Source organism: Mauremys mutica, chromosome 4 (genome assembly GCF_020497125.1).
Source record: "Mauremys mutica isolate MM-2020 ecotype Southern chromosome 4, ASM2049712v1, whole genome shotgun sequence".
Lineage (NCBI taxonomy): Eukaryota > Metazoa > Chordata > Testudines > Geoemydidae > Mauremys > Mauremys mutica.
This window is the reverse complement of record NC_059075.1, coordinates 56,379,288-56,401,982: the sequence shown is the minus strand read 5'-3', so window position 1 is coordinate 56,401,982 and position 22,695 is coordinate 56,379,288. Positions and strand designations below refer to the sequence as shown.

At 41.7% G+C, this 22,695-nt stretch overlaps 1 protein-coding gene across 5 annotated transcripts in view; it reads right to left on the bottom strand.

The window, feature by feature from the left end:
* Nucleotides 1-22,695, bottom strand: part of SPRED1 (sprouty related EVH1 domain containing 1) — a 123,499-nt gene that overhangs the window by 8,232 nt on the left and 92,572 nt on the right. For all 5 annotated transcript variants that reach the window (XM_045015345.1, XM_045015347.1, XM_045015344.1 and 2 more), the window contains one exon: nucleotides 5,891-6,046. In XM_045015345.1, coding sequence (XP_044871280.1) covers nucleotides 5,891-6,046 — 156 coding nt within the window. The remainder of the gene's footprint in view (nucleotides 1-5,890; nucleotides 6,047-22,695) is intronic.

The window sequence follows — 22,695 nt, the reverse complement described above, 5'->3', positions numbered from 1 at the left end:
AAATCCCAACTGGTTTCTTAATAGTCTGAAAGAAATAGCTATAGAACTGAAATAGTTCAATAAACTGAAATGAAGAAAATATCTCTGCCCCTGCAGAAAAGCCTACTGCTGTCAAAGCTGGTTTAACACTTCAGTAAACTAGTTCCAGGTGCTTAACCAGTAACTTTCACCCATTCAGTGGTTTGAAAAAGTATTTCCTTTTATCAGTTTTGAGACTGCTACCTTTCAGTTTCGTTGGATGTCCCCTTGTGTTTGTATATTAGACATGGAGAACAGAAGTTCCTCATCTAATTTCTCAATACCATTCATTACTGCTGTATACTTTTATCATGTCCCCTCTTGTTTGTTTGATCTCTAAAGTAAACAATCCCAATATTTACAGTCTATGTGAGAATTTTTCCATGCCCCATATCATCTTGTTGCTATTTTCCGAACTCCCTCTAATTCTGCAATATCCTTTCTGAAACTGGGGTGACCAATACCAAACAGTATTGCAGAGGTCACCTATTCTCAGAAAGGATACTGAAAGAAACTGAGACTGTTTACCATAAAGAAAAGACAAATAAGACAATAAAAGCATACAAAATAATGAATGGAACTGAATAAGCAGATAGAGAACTTCTATTTGCCCTATCTTGAAATACAAGGAGTAGGGAACATTAAATGAAAATCCATTTAAAGGAAATACTAAGGAGCTTACAATCAAAGTATAAGAGGAGACAACAGCTGGATACAGACAGGCAATAGCGACGCAATTATGTTCAGTATAAATTAGCAGCAGTCACAGCACATCACAAGCATAGCCTTTATTGAGTGCTTTATTGATATGAAAACACAGGTGAGTTTTAAGGAGAGATATGGAGGAAGATAGCATAAAGGTTCTGCACGTACATATTGCAGAAACTTCCCATAAAATAAGAGGCAGCTGAAAAATCATAAGTCTCGGTTCATCCATAAAATGGGAATACTAATACTTAACTTCCTCATGGGGTGCTGCAAGGATGAATTCACTTGGGTTAAGCGAGGAACTCTGGTGCTATGCTGGGGGTTATAGAAGAACCCAGACCAAGAGAATGGAAACTCTTCAACTTTCAAGTCAGGTTTTTTTCTCATTCTGCTCTCAGGTGCATGATTTGTGAACCTTCTAACAGAAAAGGCTGAGGGGGTTGAGCCCCCTAATTTAGTAGATCCACATGATACCATAGGCAGGGGCGGCCTCTGTATGATCATTTAGACTGTACAGAAGCTGTTCTACCCGGGATACCCAGCCCTTCGGACTAACATTACCTGGAGCCCTTCTCAGCGTGGGTTTCCAAAATGCAAAGGAAGAACTAGAGTTGAGTTGCTCTGTGAGTTTAGGCAGGGAATATGCCATGAAGAGTATTTGTTCCTTTGGCCCTAATCCATAGAAAATTTGAGGATGGGCTTCCATTTGGTCTAGGAGAAAATGTGCGAACGGAGGACTTATGGCATGCAGCCAATACTACTACTTTCTTCATGCTTCCTCTGGGCCTGAATTAAGGGGTTAGGGCTCCCTTCTGCTCATGGAAGCAGAGATATCCCTAAAGATTAGGGACATTTCTGAACAGAAGTAGTTATGGTTTTAGCACTAGAACTGGATAATCAGTTATTTTTTAAACAGTTACTGCATATTTGTCATAAATCTGTTCATTCTTTCCTTAGAAGTGTATTACACTATCACACATTTCCCTCTAAAGGGGTCCTTCACTCACACAAAATGCTGAAAATGCATTCTAATTAAACAGAAATAAGTCCTTCCTTAAAAAAACTGGTTAACTAATAAAGCATGAAGGACAAGATTAGGGTTAATAGTCCTGTAATATGACCTTTTCTCCTTCCTCCTTTGTGTTTGTAAAGCTCGTTATTTTTATTTATTCATTCATACACATGGATACTGTATAAACTTCTCCTTCCCCAAATCACCCTCCAATCTACCACCTGCTCAAATGCTTCAGTGCTGATATATTAAAAACTTGGCAGCAGTCCACCCCAATAGCAACCTAATAACAAATCAATGGTCAAGGGAGCAGGGGGCGGAAAAAAAATCTATAAGGAAACAAGTTTTACTACTGAACTTCCAAAGGTTTTATACACAAAAAGAGTATAAAGTAATTTTAAAAGCTAGGTGATACACCTTGATAGTGCCCTTTTAAACAATTCAAAAGCAGGAAGTAAAGGAGACTACAACAGCATGTAACCCAGGATCAGTTATGTACAAAACACTGTTGGCGAAATAAATTATGTTTACAGTGTGCCTTTCATTCAGAACAATCTCATTCTCTAAATCAACTTCAGACAATATACCTGCACCTACATTTATATATTTCAGGATTCACATCACCTAATAGTGAAATATGGTCTCTCCGAACACCACGTAGCAACACTAAACAGCAGTTTGAAAGAGAGTGAGAAAGAATACTATATCAGATTGGAACTCCAGTGAGAATTTCATTAATAAAATTACCCAGCTGGAAATTAGTTAGAACACTGGTGCTAATGTGCTTAGTCTTGCTAGAAGTACCAAAAGATTAACGGCTTCACTGTGGTCAGTGGCTTAGTGTTGCATTTTGTTTGAAAGACAGTACATCCAAATTAGGCTTGGACATTTGTTCAGTACTGTACATTTCCAACATTTTCCTAGACAGTGTCCCATCCAATGAAGTGGGCAGATCCAGCTCTGCTTAGTTTGCAGACTAGCTCTGCTTAGTTTGCAGTCAGCCTACAATGGTAGGTTGAATACACAATTATACATGAAGGATTGGGTTATGGCTGAATTTCTTTACTCTTGTCCATTAAAATTCTTAATCATAACACTACACTAAGCAGTTTTGTATGCTATGGTCAAGATAAAAATCTATAATTTATTCAATATTTATTCAAATATCCCTGCACCCCAAGAGGGTTTGTTTGAATATATAATCAAAATAAAACACTTACTGGCATTTACCTCATTATGTAGAACTCCACATACATATTAGTGTATACATAATTGAAATGCTGCACATTAAAGTCAGGAGAAACATACATTAATCTTTCTAAAACTCTGTAAATGAACAAATCCAGAACCAATAAAAATCAACGATATTCCATGCTCTAAATGGGACTCTTGAGGGCTTATGCTAAAGAGGGATGTGCAGGATGCAACTGGTCCTTAGGTTTGAAAGAATGCTTTAGGAATCTAAGATTTACCTCAGTCTCCATGGATATTCAACAGTCTAGATTTGAATGTTAGTACTTCATGGAAAATCTATATTAAGGCATTTTTATAGAGACATACGTTCAAAGCACAGTAAAGACAATCTTTACAATACCCCTTTGATGGGGGTAGGCACATATCCCCACTTCACAACCACAAAGACTGAGACAGAAAGGTCTGGTGACTTATCAAGGAGACAATGTGTCAGCAGCAGAACCAAGACAAACACAGAACTTCATGTTTCAGAGTGATAGCCATGTTAGTCTGTATCAGCAAAAAGAACGAGGAGTACTTGTGGCACCTTAGAGATTAACAAATTTATTTGGGCATAAGCTTTTGTGGGCTAAAGCCTACTTCATCAGATGCATGCAGTGGAAAATACAGTAGGAAGACACACACACACACACCATGAAAAAAATGGGTGTTGCCATACCAACTCTAATGAGATTAATCAATTAAGGTGGGCTATTAGCAGAAGAAAAAGAAACTTTTGTAGTGATAATCAGGATGGCCCATTTCAAACAGTTGACAATAAGGTGTGAGTAACAGTAGGGGAAAAATTAGCATGGGGAAATAGTTACTTTGTGTAGTGACCCATCCACTCCCAGTCTTTATTCAAGCCTAATTTAATGGTGTCGAGTTTGCAAATTAATTCCAGTTCTGCAGTTTGTCGTTGAGTCTGTTTTTGAAGTTTTTTTCTTGAAGAATTCGACTTTTAGGTCCGTAATTGAGTGAGCAGGGAGGTTGAAGTGTTCTCCGACTCGTTTTTGAATGTTATAATTCTCAGCGACTGATGTGTGTCCATTTATTCTTTTGCATAGAGACTGTTCGGTTTGCCAATGTACATGGCAGAGGGACTCTATCCACATATCTATTCAAGGGATTCCATCATAGGACCTAATCACATCAGAGGCTCATTCACCTGCACATCTACCAATGTGATATATGCCATCATGTGCCAGCAATGCCCCTCTGCCTCTAAGGTGCCACAAGTACTCCTCGTTTTCAGAACCTCATGAATCCCAATCCTTTTCCTATTTCTCCAGATAGGACTGTCTTTCAAATCAAAGAAGAATGTTTATTTTACTACTTTTGGGTAATTAGTCAACTCCTGCCCTAGCTGATACAAGTTTGTGAAAGGGGAGCTTATCTTTCTTTGGAAGAATACCTAATGTATTAGAGGGCTTCCTCCTTATGCTTGTTCCAGGGGCAGAAGTACATTCTAATAAAATGCACTGAACTATTATTTGAACTTCCACATTTTCAGCACATTATGGACATACTCTCTAGAGTTTCCCTAGTAAAAAGTTCCCAAAAACTTCTTGGCATATAGTCCTCTATAATAAATTTGTTACCCATGTCAATAAAAATGCCTACTACTTCTATGCTGTCTATCAAAAACCTTGATGCTTTGACACTTAAGCAGCAGCAAAATGCACACATCATATTGGAAGACTAAGGTCAGTATTTTCCTTAGTCTTAGTATTGTATGTAACACTTATCTTTTGGAAAGTGTATTTTAACATTTGAAGCAGTAAAGTGCCTTTTCCTGTGTCAGTGGTCTTTTCCTTTTGTAACTATTTAATACTATTAATGTACAATTTATATATTGTTTTCCTGTTGTACCAAACATTATATCCTGGTCTCTGACAATGCTATAAATGAAATTTCTCTAATAATATTAATTAGAAAAATACTCTATGCAATACACCCCAAGTATACATTTATGTATAGTTTCTAACCAACACAGTTTTTCCATACTTGCCAAAAATGTTGTTTCATTGAGGACTAAGACCATGGCAAATCAAAAGTTTCAAAAATAAATGGTGTATCAAAGCACAGAAATGTGTAATAAAGACTTGAAAAAAAATTCAGAATGTGGAAATAATGGCTTTTCACCTAATCTGGTTAACTCAAGGATGGCTAAACAATTTTACAAAACTTAACCTCCAAAACATCCTTTGTGAGGTAAAAATCCTTTGACATTTCATCCAAAGAGGATATATCTACCACATTTCAGAAAGTAATTCAGTGCAGTATCTACATATAGTGGCTTATAATTCAAGTGTCATTCCAGCCATACCTATGTAGTGTTGGATTAAATGACTAATATAGAATTACATGGTAAGTGACACTAGAAATGTTTCTATGGTTGAAAGCAGGATTGGCAATTTCCTGGGAAAAAACTAGGTTAGGACAGGTCACTGGCAAATACCAGTTGAAACTGGGAAAAATAAAAATTCTTAGAATATAATAATGAAAATTACTAAAACAAAATCCAACAATTTAAATAATAGTTTTGCAGTATATATAATATTTTAAATTGAAATGAGTCACAACATGTATAACTTCCTTGCAAAAATACTGAAATATAATATACATTCTGATGTTCAGTATCTCATTAAATATATTAGTTTACACCTATTGCAGTTTTACTTTTTATTTGTACAATTTTAAATCAATCTCCAAATCTACTGCCTTATGTAACCACAATGTGATTATGTAATTAAAACAAAGTGTAATGGGATGTGAATTAACAAAACCGTTTTTAAAATAGAAAATGCCTTGAACTGGAACTAACTAGTCTTTCCTGGGGTGGTAACAACTACAATTTCACATGGTAAAAATCACATCTGGTAGATACCATGCCATCCCCAGTTGGAAATCTCTCACCTGGTTGGGTTGGCTGGGAAAGTAGGCTCTTCTAGAGTTCAATTCCTCAAACGTTGAGGGCCTTATATTTGGACTTTTATAAGGTTCATTGGTTACTACGGTTTCATGCTGGAAAAGGTGATCTTTTAATGAACTGGAACTATCTTCTTGAATTGCCTAAAATAGAAAGAATTCAACTTTATTCTGTTCTTGATATGGATTTAACATTTACATAAAAATCTCTATGAATATCAAACCATAAAATCTTCAAACTCTCTAATATATACATATATATTTTACAAGATACATGTTAGAAGGAAACATTCACAAGGTCTCAAACAACATTTTTTTAAAAAATGGTTTCAGTACCGACAAAGTAAGTCTGCCCAACAGAATGAAATTCCCTGTCCAGAGAACGGATACAGCATAGGCAGCAGTAATACAAGCCTCTCTACCCCACCTATGCACTTCAAATCTGACATGGAAGAACCACTTCTAGGAGGGAGTGTTTAGTCCAGTCTCCAATACTATTTGTTCTAGAAATGTCCACAAAGGTGTTAATTATTGCTTGTACTGTGTGTTTGCAAAATTGTATAGCTTTCACGACACATTGTGAAGAAACAAAAACTCAGACATACTGCTGGAGGAAAAAGTTCTGAAAGTAATGATGCACAAACAGAATTACTGTTTGGGTCTCAAATTTAGAAAGCAAGTTTGTTTAACAGATTGGCTTGCTATACAGGAAAATAAACGAACAAAAAGTGAATTTCAAGATAGATACCGGAGCTGAGTGCCACATAGTCACATGAAGCATACACAAAACTACTACTGACTATCCAATATTGAAACTAAGTTTACATGAAACAAATGGGCACAAGGTTAAGAACCTGTGGCAAATGTATATTAAGATATCTGCAGGATAAAATCCACTCATAGCTTGAGATTGAGTAACACGAAGCGTGCTTTGCTTGAACAGTGGTCTGTTTGTGCCAATGATCAATCTACTGAACAAAATGGAGATAATCTTAAAGAATCTGATGTGTTTAATAAGTTGGGATATATTAAGAACAGGATGTAGTGAATGAGAATGAGGCAGATCCCAGTTAGCTGCCCTCCCCTCCCCCCAAACAACCACCCTATATGCCATATAAAGTTCTGTTAGCACTGACAGATATAATTAAAAACTAGAATTGACCAGGTGATAAAAACTGATGTTACTGAAAAAGGTCAAACTTCAACTTTGGGTTAATGATGGTCACTGTAATAAAACCGAACAAGCTAAAGATTTGTAGAGATCCAAAAGATTTGAATAAGCCAATTCAACACAAACTACTGCATAGGACCAGATGAGGTAGTCATGTTTAGACTGCAAACCAAGGGCTTTGGCATGTCCAAAAGATACAGAAAGTGCAAGACCCTGGACTCTCCTTTTGGTAAATATATGTTAAAGTCATTTCTTCTTTAAATTAGCTCTGCATCTGAAGTAGAGAAAAGCTTCATGTTCTGGATCTTTGACAATCTGGATGAGATGGAAGGAGAGGTTACTTACCTTACAGTAACTTGAGTTTGAGATGTTTTGCCCCTACGGGTGCTCCACCATAGGATGCATGCATGCTTGTGCCCTCTCGACTGGAGAATACAAAGCAATGTCCATTGGCACTGTCACGGGGCGCATCACTCACCGCCGGCCTGGCGGCTCCTCGTGGTACTCTGGGGATTAACTCGAGGCCAAAGGCCTGTCTGTGGTTTGCACACCGTCACTCTGTCTCTGCTATCAACTTGCTACCCCTCTTGCAACCTCAGGAACTACAACGTCCTCTTTGTGGCTCAGCCCTCCGGCCGTGTCACTGTCTGTGTTCCCCCTTTCTGGGGGAGTTTAACTCCTCAATAGTCAGGCAGTCCCCTCACTCACTGCCTCAGTGCCACTCGCCTAGTGGCTGATAGGGGAACGCAGGCCTGCCCTCTGGGTACTAGCCCAGGAACCCTCAGCTCAGCAGTCTGGGCCTTCTCTCTCTGGGCTCACTGGTCTATCCCTGGGCTGCTTTCTACTACCGGTTCCCCTTCTCTTCCTGGGCCTACCAGTTTCCCAAAGTCTCCTCCCAGGGAGTGACTGCCTTTTCCCAGCTGCCATTTCTCCATTCAGCTCCTGGGCTTTTTAGGCCCACAAATTCCTGGTCAGCTGAAGTTCTTTAATCAGCTACCATCTGGCCTGCATTAAACCCTGCAGGGTAAGTGTGGGGTAGTCACCCCACCACAGGCCCATACTTGCACAAAGTAGCATCTTGTGCCTCCAAACCAAGGGATATAAGGAGGCAAGGACCCACTGCCACTCAGCTCCTTCTCAGCTGTTGAGAGTCTTCACAGCCGAGGAGGAGGAGGGCAATGACAGGACGTGGAGCACCCATAGGGACAAAACATTTCAAAGAACTCAAGTTACTATATGGTAGGTATCTTCTCTTTTGAGTATATGTCCCTATGAGTGCTCCACTGTAGAAGAATCCCAAGCAGTAACTTAACAAAGAGGTGGGTGCTGAGGAGGCACATTCAAGACTGTTCAGAAGATTGCATCACCAGAGGTAGTAGCATCCCTGAAAACAGGAATGGTGGTGTAATGCTTGGCAAAGGTATGGATGGAAGACCAAGTCACAGTCCTACACATTTCTGATATGGAAGCATCCTTCAACAGAGCTATATATGTGGACTGAGATCTAGTGGAATGTATTACCACTCTGTGAGGGTACTGCACCCCAACAGACTCATAGCAGGTGTCAAACAGATAGTTAAGGGTTAATGCCTCTTTTACCTGTAAAGGGTTAAGAAGTTCACCTAGCCTAGCTGACACCTGACCAGAGGAACCAATGGGGGAACAAGATGTTTCAAAAGGAAGGAGGGAAGTTTCCTTTTTAATCTTATCTCAGGCTGACCCCTGAACCTGGTATGGGCCCTGGTTCTTCCTTATCCATTTATCCAAATAATCCTTTACCCTGGCTTGCCAGAACCCACAACTACCATCACAAGAGTTCACTATACCCCCTCCAAGCAGCTGCACGGACTGTTGGAGAGGGGGACTTACAGGCTGCCACTCACCTATCCGATGCGATGCATCTGAGTCACCGGCACCAAGATGTTAGGGGGCTTATTCCTTCACCCTCTCACTTCCCTGGTCCTTCTCGCATGAACAGAGAGCAACAATATCCGAAGTCCAAAGGCGCAAACAATTCGATGTTTATTGGGGTGAACTTCCAGCACGCATGATTCCAGTTTCCTTCCTTAGTGTCCCCCATCTCAGCGCTGCTACCATGTCATAGGTCTCACCCCCACTCTGAACTTTAGGGTACAGATGTGGGGACCTGCATGGACACTTCTAAGCTTAATTACCAGCTTAGATCTGGTCTTGCTGCCACCATCCAGAATTTCTGAGTACCTGGATCACTCCCTTTCCCCCCAAAACCTTCCCCTCCCTGGGTAGCCTCGAGAGACTCCTCCACCAATTCCCTGGTGAGTCCAGATCCAATTCCCTTGGATCTCAAAAACAAGGAAGAATTACTCCTTCCCCCTCTCCCCCCACAACCAATCCCTGGTGAGTCCAGATCCAATTCCCTTGGATCTAAAAAAACGGGGAAAAAATCAATCAGGTTCTTAAAAAGAAGGCTTTTAATTAAAGAAAAGAAAAGTCAAAGAAAGAAAGAAAAAAAGCTCTGAGGGACAGCATATCAGCTAATCTCACAGACAATAGATTGAAAACACAGGATGTTCCCCTGGGCAAAAATCTTAATACACACAAGAATACTCAATTTGATAATTCCCTTAATGGCACCAAGACAAGTCACAAAAGAAAATAAACAAACCTATTTATTCCTTTCTAAAACTTACTACTCTGATAACAGACTGGTTCCTTAAGAACATAAGAACATAAGAAAGGCCGTACCGGGTCAGACCAAAGGTCCATCTAGCCCAGTATCTGTCTACCGACAGTGGCCAATGCCAGGTGCCCCTGAGGGAGTGAACCTAACAGGCAATGATCAAGTGATCTCTCTCCTGCCATCCATCTCCATCCTCTGACGAACAGAGGCTAGGGACACCATTCTTACCCATCCTGGCTAATAGCCATTTATGGACTTAGCCACCATGAATTTATCCAGTCCCCTTTTAAACATTGTTATAGTCCTAGCCTTCACAACCTCCTCAGGTAAGGAGTTCCACAAGTTGACTGTGCGCTGCGTGAAGAAGAACTTCCTTTTATTTGTTTTAAACCTGCTGCCTATTAATTTCATTTGGTGACCCCTAGTTCTTGTATTATGGGAATAAGTAAATAACTTTTCCTTATCCACTTTCTCAACATCACTCATGATTTTATATACCTCTATCATGTCCCCCCTTAGTCTCCTCTTTTCCAAACTGAAGAGTCCTAGCCTCTTTAATCTTTCCTCATATGGGACCCTCTCTAAACCCCTAATCATTTTAGTTGCTCTTTTCTGAACCTTTTCTAGTGCTAGAATATCTTTTTTGAGGTGAGGAGACCACATCTGTACACAGTATTCGAGATGTGGGCGTACCATGGATTTATATAAGGGCAATAATATATTCTCAGTCTTATTCTCTATCCCCTTTTTAATGATTCCTAACATCCTGTTTGCTTTTTTGACCGCCTCTGCACACTGCGTGGACATCTTCAGAGAACTATCCACGATGATTCCAAGATCTTTTTCCTGACTCGTTGTAGCTAAATTAGCCCCCATCATGTTGTATGTATAGTTGGGGTTATTTTTTCCAATGTGCATTACTTTACATTTATCCACATTAAATTTCATTTGCCATTTTGTTGCCCAATCACTTAGTTTTGTGAGATCTTTTTGAAGTTCTTCACAATCTGCTTTGGTCTTAACTATCTTGAGTAGTTTAGTGTCATCTGCAAACTTTGCCACCTCACTGTTTACCCCTTTCTCCAGATCATTTATGAATAAATTGAATAGGATTGGTCCTAGGACTGACCCTTGGGGAACACCACTAGTTACCCCTCTCCATTCTGAGAATTTACCATTAATTCCTACCCTTTGTTCCCTGTCCTTTAACCAGTTCTCAATCCATGAAAGGACCTTTCCTTTTATCCCATGACAGCTTAATTTACGTAAGAGCCTTTGGTGAGGGACCTTGTCAAAGGCTTTCTGGAAATCTAAGTACACTATGTCCACCGGATCCCCCTTGTCCACATGTTTGTTGACCCCTTCAAAGAAGTCTAATAGATTAGTAAGACACGATTTCCCTTTACAGAAACCATGTTGACTATTGCTCAAGAGTTTATGTTTTTCTATGTGTCTGACAATTTTATTCTTTACTATTGTTTCAACTAATTTGCCTGGTACCGACGTTAGACTTACCGGTCTGTAATTGCCAGGATCACCCCTAGAGCCCTTTTTAAATATTGGCGTTACATTAGCTAACTTCCAGTCATTGGGTACCGAAGCCGATTTAAAGGACAGGTTACAAACCTTGGTTAATAGTTCCGCAACTTCACATTTGAGTTCTTTCAGAACTCTTGGGTGAATGCCATCTGGTCCCGGTGACTTGTTAATGTTGAGTTTATCAATTAATTCCAAAACCTCCTCTAGTGACACTTCAATCTGTGACAGTTCCTCAGATTTGTCACCTACAAAAGCCAGCTCAGGTCTGGGAATCTCCCTAACATCCTCAGCCGTGAAGACTGAAGCAAAGAATCCATTTAGTTTCTCCGCAATGACTTTATCATCTTTAAGCGCTCCTTTTGTATTTTCATCGTCAAGGGGCCCCACTGGTTGTTTAGCAGGCTTCCTGCTTCTGATGTACTTAAAAAACATTTTGTTATTACCTTTGGAGTTTATGGCTAGCCGTTCTTCAGACTCCTCTTTGGCTTTTCTTATTACACTCTTGCACTTAAGTTGGCACTGTTTGTGCTCCTTTCTATTTGCCTCACTGGGATTTGACTTCCACTTTTTAAAGGAAGTCTTTTTATCTCTCACTGCTTCTTTTACATGGTTGTTAAGCCACGGTGGCTCTTTTTTAGTTCTTTTACTGTTTTTCTTAATTTGGGGTATACATTGAAGTTGGGCCTCTATTATGGTGTCTTTAAAAAGGGCCCACGCAACTTGCAGGGATTTCACTTTAGTCAATGTACCTTTTAACTTTTGTCTAACTAACCCCCTCATTTTTGTATAGTTCCCCCTTTTGAAATTAAAGGCCACAGTGTTGGGCAGTTGAGATGTTCTTCCCACCACAGGGATGTTGAATGCTATTGTATTATGGTCACTATTTCCAAGCGGTCCTGCTATAGCTACCTCTTGGACCAGCTCCTGCGCTCCACTCAGGATTAAATCTAGAGTCGCCTCTCCCCTTGTGGGTTCCCGTACCAGCTGCTCCATGAAGCAGTCATTTAAAGTATCGAGAAATTTTATCTCTGCATTTCGTCCTGAAGTGAAATGTTCCCAGTCAATATGGGGATAATTGAAATCCCCCACTATTATTGGGTTCTTAATTTTGATAGCCTCTCTAATTTCCCTTAGCATTTCATCATCACTATTACTGTCCTGGTCAGGTGGTCGATAATAGATCCCTACTGTTATATTTTTACTAGAGCATGAAATTTCTATCCAGAGAGACTCTATGGAACCTGTGGATTCGCTTAAGATTTTTACTTCATTTGAATCTACACTTTCTTTAACATATAGTGCCACTCCTCCCCCTGCATGGCCTGTTCTGTCCTTCCGATATATTTTGTACCCCGGAATGATTGTGTCCCATTGATTGGTCTCAGTCCACCAGGTTTCTGTGATGCCTATTATATCTATATCCTCCTTTATCACAAGGCACTCTAGTTCACCCATCTTATTATTTAGACTTCTGGCATTTGTGTACAAGCACTTTAAAAGCACTTCCTTGATCTTTTTCACTCCTGCTGAAACTGACTAAACAAAGGAAACTTCCCTCCTTTCTTTTGAAACATCTTGTTCCCCCATTGGTTCTTCTGGTCAGGTGTCAGCTAGGCTAGGTGAACTTCTTAACCCTTTACAGGTAAAAGAGGCATTAACCCTTAACTATCTGTTTAAGACAGCAGGTAAAAAGATGCACCCTGAAACCCACTTTGCCAGTTTGTGTGTGGGAATATAGGTTATCCCTCCATTCTCTCAGAAAATGATGAGAGGCCCAGAAGGTCTTAGTCCCATCAAGGTAGAAGGCAATGGCCCTTCTGACATGTAGTGTATGTATACTAGTCTCATCTGTGGAGGTATGTGGTTTTGGGTAGAATACTGGGAGTCAAATCTTCTGATTAATGTGATATTCTGAAGATACCTTTGGGAGGAAGTGAGAATGAGGGCATAGTATCACCTTTTCTTCATAAATGATGGTATATGGCAGCCCAGCCTTAAGGGCACCGAGTTCTCCTGTTTGTCTAGCTGAAGCAATGGCAATGAAGACTGAAGTCTTGAGGGAGAGCTGGGAGAATATGTAGCTACTGGTTCAAAGGTAGGTTTCCTTTGGACAATAGGAAACAAATTGAAGTTGCAACTGGGAGAGCTGATTCTGTACAGGGGGAAACAAGATGGTTAAGACACTTGAGGAATCTAGCTGTAATAGGGTGGGTAAAGACTGAAGCGCCTTTGATGGGTGAGTGGAAGGCTGTAATAGTGGCCAAATGTACTCTGAGCATAGTGACAGGTTTTCAAATCCAACAGGTAGCCAGGATTTTGGAGACCAGGCCCTCTGAGGTTTGGGAAGATTAAAGAGAACACTGGGAGTGGAGCACTTCCATTTTTGAAGGTAGTCTAGCTCCATACTAGAGAACCATGTAGGAACCATGTTGTCAGGTTCAAGAAGGAGGGATTGGAGTCGATCAGGGTCCCTGAGTCCTGCAACAGGAGATCCTTCCTGAGATCCTTCCTGAGATGCAAGCTCCTTTTGAGACCATAACCCTTGAGTCCGCTGTGTACCGAGATACATTTCCCAACCGAGGTCGGACGCATCTGAAATCAGGGAGACCATGGGTTGTGGGCTCGTGAACGGCACACCTTCCAACACCAGAATCAGGTCAGACTATCACTGCAGAGACGCAAATATCTGCGGAGGGATTGTGATGACCTTGTCTAGATGATGTCTGGCCGGGGAGCAGACCGATGCCAGCCACATCTGGAGAAGATGCAGCCTGAGTCTCGCATGTCGGACAATGTACATGCATGCTGCCATGCGCCACAGTAGTCTGAGATAGGGCCGTGGTTAGTGGATGGGCAGTGAAGTGGCAATCAGATCTGACATTGCCCTGAACATGGCCTCTGGCAGGAACGCTCTGGCTCAGGTAAAGTTGCTTACCGCACCGATAAACAATATCCGTTGGACTGAGATCAATATTGATTTTTCTTCATTTATCAACAAGCCCAGAGCTTGACAAGTGGCTTGCAAATCTCGATGCTGCGCTGGACCTGGAGCAGACCTTGACGAGCCAGTTGTCAAGGTATGGGTAAATCTGGATACCCTGCCATCTGAGGTAGGCCGCCACCACCGACATGCATTTCGTATACACCCTTGGCGCCATTGCTAGGCCAAAGGGAGCACTGTGAATTGGTAGTGGGCGGTCCCAACTATGAAACATAGGAACCATCTGTATCCATGAAATATCAATATGTTAAAGTAAGCGTCTTTCAGATCAAGGGTAGTGTACCAGTCTCCTGGATCCAGGGAAGGAATGATGGAGGCTGTGACAAATGAAGGGGTGTGTGTGTGTGTGGGGGTAGCTCCCTTTTATGGACCCAGCCAGCCAGTTAGCTATAAAATCCCTCTTAGTAGCTGTTCTCTACTTACTTTACCTGTAAAAGGTTAAAAGTCTCACTGCTATGCATAGATAAAAGGAAGTGAATGGGCACCTGGCCAAAAGAGCCAATGGGAAGGCTAGAACTTTTTAAAATTGAAACAAGGCTCTCTTTTTGTCTCTGTTTTTTTGTTCTCCAGAGAGGGGGAAACAGGGCAGCAACTATGCTGTAAGAAGCTTGGGACCAGGTTTGAAAAATCATCAGTATCATACCTAGAAACTACTCATTTGAAACCCCAGATATGCAAGTAGATCAGGAAATGTCTAGGAAGACGTGATTAGATTTCTCTCTTTTTTTATTTCTTTATGGCTTGTGAACTCCTCTGTGCTAACCCAAGATGCTTTTGTTTTGCTTCTAACCTTTAAGCTGGACCTCAAGAAAGCTATTCTTGGTGCTTAATTCTTATAGTTGCTCTCTCTTTTTTTAATTTAGTAACAGCCTGAGTTTTCAGATGTATTTTCTTTTTTCTTTAAATACAATTTACCTTTTTTAAGAGCAGAATTGGTTTTTTGTGTCCTAAAAGGTTTGTGCACATGTTGTTTAACTAGTTGGTGGCAACAGCTTATTTCCTTTCTTTCTCAGCTCTTCCCCAGAAGGGGGGTGAAAGGGCTCCAGAGTACTCACAGGAAGGAATTGTCAAGTGCGCCTTCCTGGGTTCTCAAAGGGGTTTTGCACTTGGGTGGTGGCAGCATCTACCCATCCAAGGTCGGAGAAAAGCTGTAACCTTCAGAGTTTACTACAAGAGTGCAGTGGCTAGTATTAATTTTTAGAATCCTTGCGGGCCCCCACCTTCTGCACTCAGAGTGCCAGAGTGGGGAATTAGCCTTGACAGAGGCCAAGGAGACCATGGGGAACTTCAACTTATTGAGGTACTTGTTGAGGCTCCGCAGGTCAAGGATGGGTTGTGGATTCCACCCCCCCCCATCCTTGGCTTTTGGAATAAAAAAAATAGGAGGCGTAAAACCCTTTCCCCCTCAAGTGCAGAGGGACTTCCTCCATGGCTTCCACCCGCAGTAGGCCTTGCACCTTCTGAGTGAGCAGATGCTTGTGAGAAGGGTCCCTGAAGAGGGACAGGGGTTGGTGGGGGTGGAACAGAAACAAACTGGAGGGTATATCCCCCCCCCCACTACTGTGCTGAGGACCCACTGGTCTGATGTTATAGAGACCCAAACAAGGAGAAAGGGGGACAAACAGTTAGAAAGTAACAGGGGAGCAGGATCCAGGACACATGCCTGTTTGTTACTTGGCTGGTTATGGGTGGAGCTCAGGTGAGCTGAGGGTGCTGGCTGATGGCCTTGCCGGCGCTTACAGCCCTTGTGGAAGGACACTGACTGAGGTTTGCTTCCAAATCTGTGGCGCTGTTGCGGCTTAAACTGCTTCCTCGCTGGCCCCATCATGTAAAGGCACAGGAAGCGCAAGGTAGTCCTAGAGTCTTTCAGGCCATGTAATTTACTGTCTGTTTGCTCCAAAAACAGTGCCAAGACATTGAATGGGAGGACCTGGATGGATCGCTGAACCTCCATCAATAGGCCTGACAACTGCAACCAGGATGTCCGCCTCATAGAAATGACCAAAGCCATGATCTTGGTTGTAGAGTCTGCTGCACCTGAGGCCACTTGGAGGGCTTCCCTGGCCACAGCTCTGCCCTCATCAAGGATAGCCAGAAATTTCTTCCTGGGGTCCTCTGGCAGCAAATCCGTAAATTTGGCCATGGACTGCCAAATATTAAAACCATAATGAGCAAGTAAGGCCTGATGGTTGGCCCCTCTCAGCTAGAGGGTGGACGTAGACTAAATTTTTTCTAACAAAGATCGAGCTTCTTCGCCTCCTTGTTCTTAGGTGTCGATCCTAGTTGGTCCTGCCTATCGTGCTCATTGGCTGCCGACACAACCAGTGAGCTTGGGGCAGGGTCAGTATAAAGATACTCATACCCTTTAGTGGGGACATAGTATTTTCTTTCTGCCCGCTTGGCGATGGTGGCCAGGAAGGAGCATGTCTGCCACAGGGCCTTAGTAATTTTTACCACTCTCTCGTGCACTGGCAATGCCACCTTGGAAGTGGCTGCTGCACTTAGCACATTGAACAGGAAGTCTGAGGGCTCCGCCAGTTCCTCAGCTTCCATCCCCAGGTTTGAGGCGACCCTCTTCAAAATCTCCTGGTGGGCCCTTGCATCATCCTGATCAACCAAGTGAGAGGGCCCTGCTATCGCCTCATCAGGCAAAGATGAGGAGGAGGCAGGTACAGGTGGGTCTGCCAACTCCGTTGCTTCTGCTAAGGGAACTTAGCCAAGGCTGGACAGTCCTGGGGAAACTGCTCTGACTCCACGTCCAAGTCAGGGGGTGGGCGAGAGACTGTCACTGACCATCTTTCAGATGCCCCCAAGACCAACCTATGCCCTGTGACGGGTGGGAAAATCCCCAGGGGTTCCATGTTGCCCCTGGTGGCCCAGAGGGGAATGCCAATGCCCCTGGTGGGTGGCCTTGGCCTGTGAACCGGGTCCTCCTCCTCGCTGTCCAAGCCCGAGGAGGGAGAAACTTGTCTGGGGGACCAGGATGGTACCGAGGCCACCTGTCTACCCTGATCCTGTCAGCTCTGGCTGTGGACTTCTATTGAGGACCTGTATGGGGATGATGGCTCTTGGTGCCATGACCCCAATGACCGGTGTCAGCGTTCGGTGGATCGGTGATGGTAACCTGGTGATCGATGCATCAGTTAGAGAGCGGTGCCGCTTTGTAGATTGGGAAAGGGAGCAAGAAGACTGACATGTCAGAGACCGTCAATGTGCTCACGGTGAACTGTACTGGTGATCTGGTGACCAGGCTCCGGCATCTCGACCCTCCAGAATGGTGCCGTGAGCTGTGAGAGCAGCTAGGGTGCTCCCGGCACCGGTGCTCTGGGCTTTGGTGCTGCGTGTCTGCAGTGGATCACTGGCGATTGATGCCTAGAACCCAAGGAACAGTGCCTAAAGTCCAGGGACTGACGCCGGGGACTCTGGCAGGACAGCTGACCCGCATTGGGGAACTGGTGGTGCTGTTCAGGCAAGTGCTGATGGGGCACCCACTGTGGTGAGGAGCAGTGCCGCACTGATGGAGACTGCTGGAAAGGTCCCAAGGCAGGTTTACCCATTAAATGGGGAACCTCACTGGCTGGCATGGGCGGCACCGGAAGGGACAGTATGTCCTGAGGGGACAGCAGCACCAGGTGCTGAGTGTCTCTGCCATTTCCTGGGATGGGGGCAGGTCTTGACAGCTCAGTGAGAGTCACAGCCTGGCCACCATCCAGAGGGGAAGAGCTGCCCCATGCAGGTCTTTGCTCTCCTCTGGCTCTCTCCTTCACTTTATGGGACATAGGAGAACGCCCCCTCCTGGACTTACTTTGCTTTTTAGCTGGTACAGGGATGAGGAATGGCGTCAGTTGGAGGTTGGTGCCGGCGGTGCATTCCACACCGAGGTTGCAGTACTTGGAGCAGAGTCCAGTCTTGTCAGCTCTGAGGCCGGTGCAAGGGCCGACTCAATAAGGAGCGCTCGGAGATGAATGTCCAGCTCCTTTTTAGTCTGTGGGCTGAAGCTCTTGCAAATGCGACACTTGTCGCTCATGTGGGTTTCCCCTAAACACTTCAGGCAGCTTTTATGGGGATCACTGACTGGCATGGTTTTTTGCAACAGTCATAGGGTTTGAAGCCCAGGGACCAGGGCATGCCCTGTCCCTAGGCTGAATCCCACATGGGACTAACTATTTCTAACTTAACACTAAGAGAACTATTAACTATACAACAAATTCACTATTAGATATAGTACAGCTGGGAAAGCTTGTGAAGGAAGGAGACATTCCAGCACAGTCACTGGCAGCAAAAAGGAACTGGGGGGGGCGGGGGAGGGTTAGCCGGTGGTGTCCCTTATACTGGCGCATATGTGGGCCACTCCAGAGGGAACCAGAGCCGGTCTCCTATGGATACCACTGAGGGAAAAATTTCTGGCACCAGTGCATGTGGTGAGCACATATACCTATAATGGAATGGATATGAGCAAGCATTTGAAGAAGAATGAGAAAGATATAAAATTAACATAGAACACATTCAATGGATTAAAAGATGGCTAATTTCTAGGTCTCAAATGTGACCGTAAATGGGGAATCATGATTGCACAGGTGTGTTTCTAGTGGCGTTCTATGGGGATTGGTTCTTGGCCCTATGCTATTTAGTATTTTTAAGTAATGACCTGGAAGAAAACATAAAATCATTACTGAAAGTTTGCAGATGACACCAACATTGGGAGAGTGGTAAATAACGAAGAGGTCAGGTCACTAGTACAGAGAGAGCTCTGGACTGCTTGGTAAGCTGGACTCAAGCAAATATCTATTTGACTAAATGTAAATGTATACATGTATGTCAATGTACATATTTAGGAACAAAGAACGTAGGCCATACTCAGAGGATAGGGGACTCTATCCTGGAAAGCAGTGACTCTGAAAAAGATTTTGGGGTGGAGATGGATAACCAGCTGAATATGAGCTCCCAATGCAATGCTATGGACTAAAGGGCTAATGCAATCTTTGGATGCATAAATGGGGGACTCATGAGTAGTAAGGTTATTATACCTCTATACTTGGTACTGGTGCACCCAGTGCTGGCATACTGTGTTTAGTTCTGGTTTCCACAGTTCAAGAAGGATGATTATAAATAGGAGAGCATTCACAGAAAAGCCAGGCTAATGATTAAAGGATTAGAAAACATGCCTTATAGCAATAGATTCAAGGAGCTCAATCTATTTATCTTAACAAAGAGAAGGGTAAGGGTTGACTGGATTACACTGTAAGTATCTACATGGGAATATTTAATAATGGTACTCTTCAATCTAGAGGAGAAAGATATAACATGATTCAATGGCTAGAAGCTGAAGCTAGACAAATTCAGACTGGAAATAAGGCATAAATGTTTTATAGTGAGAGTAATTAACTCTCAGAACAATTTTCCAAGGGCAATGTTGGATTCTCCAATGAAAATTTTTAAATCAAGATTGGATATTTTTCTAAAAGATATGCTGTAGGAATTATTGTGGGGAAGTTCTATGGCCTGTGTTATACAGGAGGTGAGACTAGATGATCACAATGATCCCTTCTGGCTTTAAAATCTATAAATCCATGCTCCGGCACACACACACACACACACAAGCTAAACGCTGGATTTAATGTGCAAATTTCTGAGTGCTAAATTGTCAAAGAAAGGCACCTAAGTTGTATCTACAAAATTTGCATATATTCAGCCATGTAACAGAAGCATGCAAAGCATCCATTTGTGTATGTATTAGCATAGTTTGCACGCACATGTTAGGGTAAGTCTACATTGCAGCTGGAAGTATAAAATTTCCTGCTTGGGTAAAATGTACACATGCTAGCTTTGAGCTAAAGTGCTAAAAAAGTAAGTGACATACAAACAGCAGCATGAGTTGCTATAGTATGTTTTGTGTGGAGTTCCTTCCTATTATCTGTCCCTATTTGCTTGAGCCCAGCTTACCAGGCAATCCAGATCTTTCTGAATTAGTGTCATGACCTCTTCATTATTTACCCACTCCCCCCAGTTCAGGGCAGGGTGGAGATAAGAAGAAAGAAATGTACTGGAAATTTGTAAGGTAATAACTGAGGAAGGAAAACTGTAGAAAGGTTGACTTTTGCCTAATGACACAGAAAGTGTCCTTTTAATTATCGTCACAGTTTTTTTCCTTTTCAGAATATCAGAAATGACTAGATTTAAATAAAGCTGCTTACTTTATATGGGTGCAAAATAGTTAAATGAACCAATAAACTTTTTTAGTGAACTCATAATTCAGAAATATCCAAAGCAATTTTATTAAATTTGAAAAAAGCTTTACTTTGGACAGAGGATATAATATGCCAAGTTTTAGTCCAATGTGAATTTTTATGGCATAGTTATGAACATCTGAAAAACAGCATTTATAATGGCAATGCTGACACAACTTGAAGAAGCGGTCCTAGAAACAAACTCCAGTTATACTGAAAAAATTCTTTAAATGAGAACCAAGCATGTAAAATCTTCCTTAAGAACAAAATGTGTTATATTATATATATTACACAAACACACATGCACACGTCCCCCTTTTCTACTGTCCACAGCAATTACACACCGCCCACATTCAATATCCTTTTACCACAGCCTGCAAAGTTCAGCACAAGCATAGGTTAGTCAGTATTATCTGTAAAGTAATCTATGCCAGTTTTTAATGCACAACGGAAATCTGGTTTGCTCTCAGCTGCTGGTATAATAATTACTGTCCTATGGTTGCTACGAGATACTAACATTTTTTTCCCCAAGACTACTAAAACATTTCTGTGCTCACAGGCAAAAGGATGCTGGGAAAAGCAATAAAATGAATCCAGCTGTAGCTCTCCAGCGGAATTCAAAGCCAGATGACAGCTGTAGAGAAAATGAAAACCAGAAAGAGCTTCTCTCTTCTTCAAAGCTTCTCTCCTCACTTTTCCCTTCTTCCAGTTTGCCAGAGCTAAGCCTTCGAGAGAATTCAGCATTGTTTTGCAAACATTGTTAAAAATGTTGTTTTCAGTATTTTGAATGATTATACAGAAGGAAGGATAAAATACCACATTTCCCTTACTTGTACTTTGCTTCCATGAGGCCTGAAATTTTGCTGCTTGATTCCAACGATCAGGTGAAGGTTTTAAGTAATTTTTTTTTCATTTGAGTAAGTGAAACAGATCTCAATAAATTTAAAGTAACCACCTTCTGTTTTAGCTATTTCTTAGAGTGATGGAGCAATTTTCAGATTTGGCAGTAAAGCCTTCACTACAAACAATCACATGCATTTTTTGGCCTAGATTCTGAAAGTGTTGAAATGTTGTCCAGATTAGTTTGAATATTTTTAAGCAGTTTAAGGAAAAATAAATAAGACACATGACATATATTGCTTCTCCTAAGTCTGCTTTGCCTAACCACAATGGAACACTAACATTTTTTGGTGTCAAATCTGATATACAAATTCATAACCCATAACAGGAGGTGGTCTACCTTTGAAAAAGTAAATAGGGAGAGATTAAATAGCTAATAATTTGTATTAATCAGAAAAAATAGTAATTCCTCTTCCTTGTTTAGTATGCACTATCCCACACACAGAATTGCTATATTAAATTTAAATAAGAAATACAGATGACTGTCACATTTACTGCTTGGAGTTAAACCTAATTAATATGCTATTTGCGTTGCATACAAATAATTCGTGTAAGAATTTCTTGACCCCGTAATACATGAAACAAATGAAATTACAAACATCATAGTATCTCTGCTGAATTAGATTGCAGTTACTTGCAAGAGGCCATAATGCTATAAATTATTTTGGTAAGATGAAGCCTAAACTTACTTCATTTGAACACAAAAACCTGGACACTCATTAAACATTACCTTTACAAAAAGGAACATGACCAACTCACATCCTGTCTGCTGCAGTAAGACCGTTTTAGACAGTGTGTGTGAATCACCGGCCTTTTCGCCACTTCAGCTAAAAACCTGAAGCACTTAATCCTGATAACAATGATCAAGCACTTCCTTGAAGTCAAAGAATATGAAAACTTTTTTTTTTATCCATCAAGTTTAAATTTTCCCCTGTCTTTGCCTGCAGCAGGAAACTCAAGGAAGAACTTCTTGTCTTAGTACATCAAAGCTGTAGTGAAACAGTGTTAGTGGCCTGTTGATCACACCAATATACCTGCACAACAAAATCTGTAAGGCATTGTAACATATTTGATGTATCTTGCAAGTCTCAAAATCAAAATTTACAATAAGCATATCAATTTGAAATAAATAAGCAAGTATTCCAACAATACTGTATGCTTAGACTTCACTATCAGATGAAAACAGATTAAAAGATCTTGATTAGTTCTTCACTTTTGGTTTATGATTGTTAACTTTTTCATTTAAAAAAAAAATCACCCCTATCTATGAGTTTATATTTGGTAGAGGAAAACTAT